At 25.4% G+C, this 12,125-nt stretch overlaps 1 protein-coding gene across 1 annotated transcript; it reads right to left on the bottom strand.

Annotated features, from left to right (window-relative positions):
- Positions 1-284: 284 nt before the first annotated feature.
- On the bottom strand, positions 285-887 carry LOC136074660 (TNF receptor-associated factor 5-like). The gene has a single exon (XM_065786999.1). The coding sequence runs from the start codon at positions 885-887 to the stop codon at positions 285-287; it is 603 nt and encodes a 200-aa protein (XP_065643071.1).
- Between the last annotated feature and the right edge of the window lie 11,238 nt (positions 888-12,125).

Genomic DNA, 12,125 nt, shown 5'->3' with positions numbered 1-12,125 from the left:
ATAATCTTCTATGGCATTATCTTTGATATACTCTACAAGATCGTATGCGTTTTTTAATTTTTGTTTGATACCATGTGGAAGTATTAACACGAATCTAATACTTCTAACGTTTTCAAAAGTGAGCTCATCAGTTATTTGTCTGAAAACTTCCATTGCATTCATTTTTTTTATTAGTTAATCTAAAAAAAATAATGGTTAATAATTATAGATAAAGTACAAAAAAAAACATAAAAAAATAACAATGATAGAACAAAAGTACAAATACATTTTTTACATAAAATATATTATTGAATAGTAATCGTGATAAATAAAATATTGTTAATAATAAATTGTTTTAGTTCTTCGTGTGAAATAAAATTGTTATAACCAACAGCTACATTATATTCAGCGGTAGGTTTATCAAAAGAACTATCGTCTAAAATTTGAAGATAATTATTGTTGGTAGTAGTACGAATAAAAAATTTATCTTTTTCTCTCAAGGTTATATTGACATTTTTGGTAAAAGGCCATTCTAAAGCGTCGTCCAGGTCGCCTCGTAATAATTGAAAGTAAATGGCTAGTTTGTTTACGTCGGTACTTCGAGTATAAACTTTTATACGGTCACGATAACCTTCTGATGTGTAAACGGGTTCTGTATAAAATGGTTCATCTGATAATAGCCTCAGATTCAATTGATCAAGTTTGATGATTTGCGTGTCTTTAAAAATGTGTTGTATTACCTTTACTTCTTTAGGCTGTTGAATTGATTTTTTTAAAGCTAAGAATTCTGTGCTATTTTCTTCTACGATTTGATAAAGTTTTGATATTTCTTGTTTGAGATGTTCTGTATCTTGTTGATTTGCTAAAACCATCATGTTGTCATATAAGAGACTTTTTAATTCTGACATTTCTTGATTCGATTCTTCTAGGGATTTTTCTTTAGATTTTTAATTTCTTGGTCTTTTTCTTTAGAGACAACTATTTGTTTAGTTGTAATTTCTTGAAGATTCTTCATTCCATTTATGATTTGATTAATAGAAAGATTCAAATAATATAAATTTTTCTTTTCTTCTTGAATTATTTGGTTCAAATAACGATTTTGTTGTTCTTTATAATATCGAAAGCAGATGACAGAGTGTTCATAATAATCTTGATCATCGACTTTGGTATTACAAAAAAAACATATTTTTTGTATATCTAGAAATTCGTAATCACATTCATGGTTTAACAAATCTTGTACCTTTTTCTTACATGTAAAACATTCGTCGGAGTATTGCTCTGTAGAACAATGTGTTTGATGATTTAAAAGTTCTTACTAAAACTCTTTGTCACAAAAACAGCAAGGATATATGTTGTCTGCCATTTTTTTATTAGTTGCTGAAAAAAACATTTATTTATATAAAACTATAAAAAAAACACACATGTCTTCTTTTACCATAAAAGAATTAATAAATAAATAAAATCACTCAATAAAACTTATAAAAGAATTAAAATATAAATAATGTTTATTTCGATATCTTTAATATCTTGTTCTTGTTTTTGTTTGAATATATCGTTAAAAGTTGTTTTCAACCTCTTCAAATACGTCTCCAAAACCAGGAAACATGTCTTCATAATTTTCATTATTATTAGTTGTCATTATTATGTTTGCTAAAAAAAGATATATTTACAAATTAAAAATTACAAATAAAGTTCGGGTAAATTGTCCATTTTATAATAACGTCTAAAATATATTGTTCCCAATCCATTTCATTGAAGATCTCATGAATTTCTTTTTCTATTTCTTCTACTTCTTTTTCCACTTCTTCTAACATTTGTGATTTTAGTTCTTCAATATAATCTGATTCTTCTTCCATTTCTTGAACTAATTGTTCTAAATATTTTTCATAATCTTTCTTTGTTAATTCTTCCATTTCCATAAGTTCTTCCAATCTTGTTCTTCTTCTTTTGTTAATAACAACTCGTGGTAGCATATAGTGTCCTCATTAATATTTTCTCCATAACTAAGAGAAAAAAATAAAAAAAATGTATAAAAAATGTACAAAAAAATAAAAAAAATATAAAAAAAAGTAAAATAGGCTTACCATCCACATTTTTTGATATATTGTTTCATTTTTTTAATATATTAGTTTGCTAAAAAATAAAAAAAAGTTACAAAAAAATTATTGCAATATAAAATTTGTAATTATTTCCATAGTTATATCTATATTTTTTTTCAGTTCTAAATTATTTTCTTTTGTTGAAATGTCAAGAGACCACATCTATAAAGCATCATATAAAGCACGAGCTGCTTCGATTTCTCTTCCTTTTTTTTGATATATTAAGTTTAAAAGTCTCATCATTCTTTCGTTGATATTATGGTAATCATATTGTATACATTCGATTTCACGTTTTTTGTAATCAAGATATTCTGCCAAAGTTTGCCATTGTGTTTGCAAATGTGCTGCTATTTTTAGTTTTAATTGCATAAAATTCATTATTTTTTGCTAAAAAATATAAAAATTTAATATAAATATTTCAATATAAATAATTTACATTGTTGTATTTTATATAATAGTTCTTTATCATCATTGTTTTTTTCCCAGTATGATAAAATTGCATATATATGATTTATTGCTCTCTTTTTGTCTTTATATTGTAATACAAAAAGAATTAAAATTTTTTTTATTTTGTCAAAGTTTTTAATGTAATCTTCATTGATTTTCTTAATAACGTTTCTTTTAAAGCCTAGATTGATTGCCAATGGTTTCCATTGTTGATTTAATTCTTTTGAGATTATATTAATAATTTGTTTGATCATTTTTTTCTATTGTATTATAAAAAAGTTAACATAAAATTTAAAAAAAAATATAAACAAAAATTCATATAATCACATAAAAAAAAGACTACAAAAAAATTTTATTTCCTATAAAAAATATATAAAAACTTTATAAAAAATATACAAAAAAATGTTATAAAATTTCGCTTTCACGATAACGATTTTCTAAAAAAAAGTGAGAGAAAAATATTAAAAAAAGAAGTTTATTTTTTTATTAATAAAAGCTGTAAAAAAGTTAAACTTACGAAAAGACTCCTCGACCCTTTGCCTTTTTCTAAGACTGTTCATAAAATCGTTCACGACTGCCAGCCGTTTATCTAATGGAAAAAAATGAAATGGTTATAAGGTCAACAATAATATTACATATTTTTTAAAAATTTAAAAATTACCCAATGCAGCGTTGCACGGTCTTACTGTAGCTACTGGAATTTTTTTGCCGTTTTTTATGATAAATATTTTTTTAAATAAAGTGTCGTTCTCTTCCACAAGTTCGTGTTTTATATTATTTATAATAAATTCCATTTTTTTTAAACTAAAAAAATGAATTTAAAGTTGGTTAATTTTTATATAAACACCATGTCGTTTTTTGTAATAAAAATATTATATAAAGTTTTTAATAAAAAATAACATTTTTTAATAAATGCCTAAAATAAGGTATACTCCTAGATCATTAAACACTGTCAATATGGCGCGTACAAAAACTACAGTTCCTAGAACAAAAAAAGCAGTTCAAACACAAACAAGTACAAAACAAAGTTCAACATCGACACAGACTAAAAGTCAGTATTTACCGAGCAATTGTAAAAGAATATTATCGTGTTTACGAAGAACAAATAACAGATATAAAGATAATAAAACAAATCGCAAACTTGGAAGAGTTGGTAAAAGAATAAAACATTGGGTTCATACTGCCGAATCTTATGTCGATATTAAACATCAATTAAAAGAAGCAAACATACGACGAAAAAATAGACAAAAATAATATATTTATATATAAAAAATTATAATTTTAAATTAAATGCTTTGTTGATATTATATTTTAATTTCCTGAGTCTTCTCCTCATTTTTTTATTATTATTGATTGTTTTCTAAAAAAATAAAAAAAGGTCTTAAAAAAAATTCATTTTATTGAAAAAAAAAATTTTTTTAAAATAACTAACTTTTTTTTTAGGTTCTTGAGAATTATTTGAGAGGTTCATTGGAATTTTTTTAGGTTTTTCTAGCAATGTTTCTTGAGGTTTTTCTAGTAATGTTTCTTGAGGTTTTTCTGATGGTTTTTTAATTTGAAAGTCGACTCCATCTCCATCTCCATCAATATAGATGTTAAAATAAACTTCGTCGTCTTCTATGACGATAATTTCTTTTTCGTCGTCGCTTATTTCTGTAGTGTTATTTTCTCTAAAATCCAGTTCTTGTTCGCTCTCGCTAAGTTCTATTTCTTGTTCTGTAAATTTAATTTTCTTCGAAATCATTTCATCGTCTTTTAAATATCTTGCCATATTATATTAATTATATTGTCAAACAAAGTTTGGTCAATATAAAGGGTCTGGTGTCCCCACAATGTTCAAAGGAAAAACGGCTGTAGTCCAGAAATGACTTTTCACTTTTTTTATTTAACTATTTATTTTTGTCAAAATTATATTTCATAAGCTTCAAGACAAATTAAATAAAACATAAATTTAACCATCTAGAATAAAAAAGCCAATAAAGACTAATTATTTTACTATTTACTCTCTCCTGGACAATTTCTAACGTGACAACTGACTTGGACTACTGAGTGTTCAGATATAAATGCTTTATTTATTTAACTATACTAATCACATAACTTATATTTAGTTTTTTTTCCAACTCTCCTAAAAGAAAAAAAAAATGAAGCTTAAATACTTTTAGTTTTAAAATTCTAGTTAGAGTACAAATAAACAAATTCCTATTAACAATTATCTAATAGCAAAAACACTGACTTATTTCAGTCTTCAATTCTGTGTCTAAACAATAAAAGCACTTAAATGTATTGACGTTAAAATAGCTATTTAACTTTTTAAAAATAAATTCACTAAACTAATGTAACTAATACCTTTATTAGCTCTCTCTTGATCAACTACAGGAAATAAATTTTAATTAAACTATCTTGATGTAAAATAATAAAAAGCTGTCTTACTGAGAATTTTAAATTTCTTCAATAACAATATAATTTTAGGTATTACTAAGTCCTTGTATTATTTATCAAGTTCTAAAAACCCACTGTTTTACTTTTATTTTATTAATATAAATAAAAGTAAAACAGTAGGTTTTTATAATTTTACAAATAATACAAGATTATTGTATAAAATTATAAAAACCTACTGTTTTACTTTTAAGTCAACAACAATATTTTAAAAAACATTTTAGTTACTTTATAAAAAAATAAACATCTTTTTAAACATACTCCCTCTCTCTTCATTGTTGTCAACTAAACAGAAAAACAAACAAACAACAAACGACGTTTAAATCTACAAAAATTTCCAACTTACATTTTTTATCTACATTTATCTATAATAAAATATGAGTTAATGAGTTACCATTATTTAAAGTTGATCCAGAAGCAACTAAAATAAATTATCAAATAAAAAGTTTATTTATATAATCTTGACAATAATGTTGAAATAAACAATATTATTGCTTGAAAAGTTAAGTAACAAATGTAATTCAAGTATATTAAAATAAATGAACTAAGTTACCTGATGTGGCTGGTGAAACTGAAGTTATAACTAAATAAATAGATAATAATAAGAAAGCTATTTTATATATCTTATCTATTTTATCCTGATGATTATGTTTAAATAAACAATATTTATTGATTCTTTTTAAAACAAAATAAAAGACATTACTATTTGCTGTAAAATAAAATGATGCTACCACACCTAAATGACAAAATTTATTAAAATATATAAAACATATTCAATAATTTAAAAGAATATTCAAAAGAAGTTTTTAAATCTACAAAATCTAAGTCCTTACTGAGTTCTACCCGTCTGTCTAAAAATAAAAATTAAGATAAAATTATATACAATAAAATTGCTAATGCTACATTCGTACTCAAATAAAGTCGCTGTCAGCTTGCCTGTCTAAAAAAAATTGTATTCTCATCAGTCCTAATCTATAATCTATAGTCTTTTTTTATGTCTTCTTTTATACATTTTTTTTATTGCGGTATAAGAGACGGTAATAAAGTCGGTGCTAAAACTGCTGCTAACAGTGGAAGAAATTTACCACGCATACGTTTTCTTAAATGTCTTCTTAAACATTTCCTACCTGCGTCTTTTAACGGAGGTAATTGAACTCTTCCTCTTCCTGTTGGAAAAGTGTGTCAAGGTTAAGAGACCATTTATTGACACGTCAAGTGATGGTCATTGTTGAGGGGGTCGTCGTCAAGAGACGGTGGTGAAGAGCAAGTGAGGGGGGAAAAGAAAATTTTTATTGTCAGGAATTTTAATTTGTTTAATGAAGCGCAAGTGAGGGAAATAAAAAATTTAAGAGAGGTTTTAATGTGTAGAAAATTTATTATAAAAAAACTGTTACAAGTTAGCTAAAAACAATAAAATCAATTTACTCGTAAAAAAGTTCACTTAAAAGGTGGTGGGTCGAGTATCCACACTTCTTCTTTATTTGCAACTGGTATATTCGCGTTTCTTCTTTATTTGCAACTGGTATAATCGCATAATCGAGACCACGGAGCGGTCTTTTTAATCTGGCGGTTTTTATTTTGATTTCATATGGTGGTGCATCGAGAATCCAATCATCATTATTATTCATTTTTTTATATCTATAAAAAAATTAAATGTTAGTATAAAGTTGTATAAAATAGGAATAAAATAAATCAATAAAATAAGGAATAAACAAAGAGACAACATGTAATAAAAATATATATTCTAAATAAAATTTTCTTTATTTATTTTGAAGTTGACAAGCCTGACATGCTCCACATTTCTTTTCGCAAAAAAAACGATTGTTAATTATTTGTCAATGACGCAAGCTCTCTTTATTTAAGGTAAAAAAGTTTCATTTAGTTACGGACTTTTTTTGACTTTTTTTTTTTTGGATAACCACTTTTTGTTTTATTCATTATTATTTTCTAGCTATAAATATAAAATAATATCATTCTTATGTACAAAATTTGGAGATGTGATAAAATGATATTGTTCTGTAGCCCAATATACATAATTTTAATAAAATATAAAATTGTTCATACTGAGTATTATTTAAATAAGGTTGAAAATAATGAGATAAAAATATTTCACTGCTTGTATATAAAAAATAGGCTTGTTCGTAAAAAAAGTCTAAATGTTTTCTATATAAAAAATAAAGTCTATATTGTGTTTGTAAGTAAAAGTTTTGATCCCTAATAATATAATTGGTGTCGTAATATTCAAAGGGATCACTTTTGCCAGTTTCATTTTAAATAATTTCATTTCTATCTTCATTCTGCTGAATGACATTTTTCTTTTACATAGTTCTTTCAATGTTGAAATTTTTTCATGTTTGAAGCCTAATCTCGTGTGTGGACAAAACCATACCCATTTTTGATAATGTAAATCATATTCTTCGAAACTTTTTCTTTGTATTTTTTTTTCCATTTTTTATTAGTTATCTAAAAACAGTATTAAAAAAAATTGATTTACAATATTAACATGAATAAAATAAGGTTCTGTAATATAAAAATATTGTTGTTTTGCCCAGTATATATAAGACATTATTAAATGAAATAGTGTTTTCATTAAATCTGTTTCTAGTTGTTTATGTGGGTAAGCAAAATACGATATTTCTGTAAAAAGTAAATGAAATAATCTGTAAAGGTAGCGTCTTTGAAGATGAAAAAATAATAAATGTTTATTTTTTTCGACAACCTATTCATAAAAGATGTTTTTTCGATAGCAGTAAAATAATAATCTAATTTCATCTATTTACAGTTTGCTTATTTATAATTTGCTTGTACATTTTTTTTTCTATTGTATTAAAAAAGATGATATAAAATTCAAATAAACAAAAAAAAGTATATAAACAAAAAAAAGACTAAAATAAACTTTTTTTCTCAAAAGTATATTTACAAAAAAGAATTTTAATTTTCTTCTGTAATTTTCACTCTCTAAAAAAAAAAGAATGCTAAAAAGCATAATTTTTTATTTTATATAAAATAAAAGGAATTTAAAAAATGTAAAACTTACGAGTGCTCCATCCTTTGTCTTTTTCTTAATCTTTCGATAAAGTCATTTAAAAGAAAAAAATTGTTGTTATAAAGTTAATAATAATATTAATTTAAAAAAAAAAAAAAAAAAGTTCCCAATTCAGCATTGTATGGTTTTACTTGAACGACTGGTATTTTTTTTCCCGTTCTTTGTGATAAATAATTTTGTTAATAAACCGTTGTTATCTTTTTCTACTTTGTAATTTATTTTATTTATGTTAATGTATTCCATTTTTTACTAAAAACATGATTAGTTGTTTTATATAAAAAACATCATGTTGTTTTTTGTAATAAGCAAAAATATATGTAAATAAAGTATCATTTTTTATAAATGTCTAAAATAAGGTATACTCCAAGATCATTAAGGTAGTAGGACCCTTAAAGAGGAAAAAAATTTAAAACTTGATATTTTTTAGGAACATTTATTAACCCCCTGCTTGGTAATTATGCGCATAAATTAGCAAAATTTAGGGGAAAAAAAGGACTTTTTTTAAACAAAAATATCTAGGGAACCATTCATGTTTTACAAACCAAACTTTATAAAAAAATGGACTTTTTTTTAACAAGAATATCTAGGGAACCATTCATGTTTTACAAACCCAACTTTATAAGTAGTTTTATATGCGTTCAAAAAATGTGCTGCATTAAAAGTTATACAATAAACAACCTTTAATAACTTTAAAATCAATAAATTAAATCAATAAAAAGAAAAAAGTATAAGTACAGCTTGCTAAAATTCGAAATTTAATACTTTAACATTAAAAATGTTGATTTTCTTTGGTTCAGCACATCGCAAATACACTCAAGATTTATTGCTAAAGATTTGAAAAAATTTCATTGAGCGGTTAAAAAGTTATCTTTGTTAAAAAATTAAAAAATGCACAAAAAGTTAATCGCAAAAAAAACGCAATTTAAAAAAATGCTAAAATTACATTTTTTTACACAATAAAAACCACCGCTACCCTATGCAATATCTTCTTTATTATGTTGGTCAATAAAACCTTTCTAAGGAACAATTTTGTCATAAGTACAAAAAAAAACTATAAAAATTAGACTTGTATTTTTTCAAGATATTGCAAGAAATATATCTCCAAGGCCCGTTGCTAAGGCGCTTTATGATACAGTACCTAATCTATTCAGGCCTTTTAACTTATTTTTTTAAACTTTTTTTTTATTATTATAAGAGTAGACATAATAAATAAAGGAAAATTGTAAAAATCTAAATTTTGAAAAAAAAAATTTCAGCTGGTTTTTTGGGGTACTACCACCTTAAACACTGTCAATATGGCGCATACAAAAACAACAGTTCCTAGAACAAAAAAAGCAGTTCAAACACAAACGAGTACGAAACAGAGTTCAACATCGACACAGACTGACAGTCAGTATTTACCGAGTAATTGTAAAAGAATATGATCTTGTTTACGAAGAACAAATAACAGATATAAAGACAATAAAACAAACCGTAAACTTGGAAGAGTTAGTAAAAGAACAAAATTTATATTGTATTTTAATTTGCGAATAGCGCTTTGGCGTTTATGGTTGTTGTTTTTTTTTTTTTTCTAAAAAAAATAAAAAAAATTCTTAAAAAAATTTATATTTTTTTATAAAAAAATATTTATATAAAAAAAACTTACTTTTTGTATAGGTATATTAATTTCTTGTGGTGTTTTTTGTAACATTTCTTGCAGTTTTTCTTTATTTTCGATTTTAAAGTCTACTCCTTCTTCGTTATATATTACATAATGATCTTCGTCATCTTCAATGGTGATGATTTCTTTTTCATCGTCCGTTATTTCTGTAATGCCGTTTTCGTTAAACTCTTACTCTTGTTCACTTATTTCTACATCGCCCGAAACAATTTCATCGTTTGCTATATATTTTGTTGTCTTGACAGATCTTTTAGTAAAGCGTGCTATTGCCATTTGATTTTGTTAAATAAAAAACATATTTTTTATGTATAAAATTTAATCTCTACAGATTAATGCGAAAAAAAGACAATGTGATGTAACTTTATGCAATGAAAAGAAAATGCTGTGTCATGCTAGTTAAATTTAGAAAGACTTTATAACGCTTTTATGAACAAGATTAAAGAGATTAAAAAACGGAGTAAACAACTTTTTAAAAACACTGCGAAGAAAAAAAACTCCACGTAAAGTGCTAAAATGTTAATTCAATGAATTCAAAACTTCATGAACCAACACGTCGACGTAGCGTTCGCTCGCTGCACTATGTTTCAAACGCCATGCCATTAGATCGTCGTGTGTTCGACTCTCGTTGAAGGTTTAGAAAGTTTAGAAAGTTATATGTATACGGTGGGTAGAAATACTTACCGAGTGATGTCTAGAAAGTTATATGTATACGGTGGGTAGAAATACTCACCGAGTGATGTCTAGAAAGTTCAATGTTAAAACGGTGGGTAGAAATATTTACCGAGTAATGTCTAGGAAGTTATATGTATACGGTGAGCGTACGAGTGTGTGAGTAAGCAGGCTAACGAAATCAGGCAGGACTAAGTAAGTTAAGTAAGGACTAAGTAAGTAAGTAAGTAAGAAATACGGCCGTATAAAAATAAACACTATAAGAAAAACATAAGTAAGTAGGCCTACTAAGACAAAGTAAAGATAGATTAAGTAAGGTTGCGTCAGGGTGACACAATGTTTTTTATCTTGTAAAAAAAAGTTAAAGTCAAAAATAAGCGCAGATGACATTGATTTTTCCCGTAAGATTGTAAGACGGAATTTATTTTCAAGACCTCCCTATTATAAAAGTAATTTAAGACCCAAATATACTTCTAAATTACCCAAATATACACTGGATGAACAATGGCCTTTTCATAGAGATGCTTTTTTTGAATTTTTTGATTGGACCTCCTTTGATGAAAATGAGTTAACAGATCCTGATAATACGGAACTAAGAGCACTAAGACGTAGAAGAATTAAGAAAAATTCGAAAAAAATAAAGGGTCAATATTGTACAAAAGCACTGATGTGTTAACGAAAAACAAAAAGCAAGTATATAAATAATAAACAAAATCGTGAAATGGATCGAGTAGGAAAACCGATATATCGTTTTGTTTTCACAAAAGTGGATCGAGATAAACAAAGAAATATTTAAAAAAATGAGACATAGAAGACATAGAGGACACAGGGGTGCTAAAAGATATATTTTTGTTCACCGAAGATCAAGACCTCACCCTAGATCTCATCATTCTTTAATCGGTAAAGGGCGAAAACGTATACTTAGAAAGCGTGGTAAAGGTATCCTTGGTAGCCTGTTAGGAAATATACCCATACTTGGTGGTGTATTTAAAATCATATTTTAATCGGATTAAAAAACAAGTATAAAAAAGCTCAACTCTGCAAACGTTTATTTCAAAAAATGAATTCATTGCAAGCGTGTAAACAAACGCATAGGAAAACGCACAACAAAAAGTATTGCAAAAAATGTTCTATCACTAAACTTCAACAACATGTAAAAGAAAACTTAAACGAGTATATTCGGCTCTTAAAAGATATGAAGAAATATAATAAAATATTTTTGAAAAATTTACGAACAGATACGAGCTCCGAGGTGAATACATTTTAACCTTATAAATACAAAAATAGTATCGCTAAAATTATAAGTGGTAGCACTGGACACACGAAATCATCTACGTTTTTCGGCGGTTTGATATTGGATTATGATATTATAAATAAATTATACACAATATCTCATGTAAATAAAGAAATATTTTATGTTGCTAATTAAATACCAAAAATAAATAGTTAAAATAAAATATTTAATGGTTTTTTTTCTATTGTTTTTTTATAAAAAAAACTATAAATTTAGTTTTTTGATATAAAAAAAATTCATTTATAAAAAATGGATTTTAAAACTTGTTTACAAGGATTTTATAAATCAGTTATTAATTTAGAAACTTCTACCTTTACAGGTAATGATAGTTTAAAACAAGTCCATGGTAATTTTAAATTATTTTTTCGTTTGGATGGACGTAAACAAATCAAAGTAACTCGTGTTAATAATAAAGCCCATATTGATTTTATTTATGACGGAGGCAAACACGAATTTGAAATGGTATATGAAGACTTTGTTGATGTTATTATATAG

This window comes from Hydra vulgaris, chromosome 01 (genome assembly GCF_038396675.1).
Source record: "Hydra vulgaris chromosome 01, alternate assembly HydraT2T_AEP".
NCBI lineage: Eukaryota > Metazoa > Cnidaria > Hydrozoa > Anthoathecata > Hydridae > Hydra > Hydra vulgaris.
Note: the sequence above shows the minus strand (reverse complement) of the source record. Positions and strands in the feature narration are given on the sequence as shown.

What these genes read in the sequence shown, in the direction of transcription:
- LOC136074660 (XM_065786999.1), bottom strand. Translation starts at nt 887, where the DNA reads ATGTCAGAATTAAAAAGTCTCTTATATGACAACATGATGGTTTTAGCA.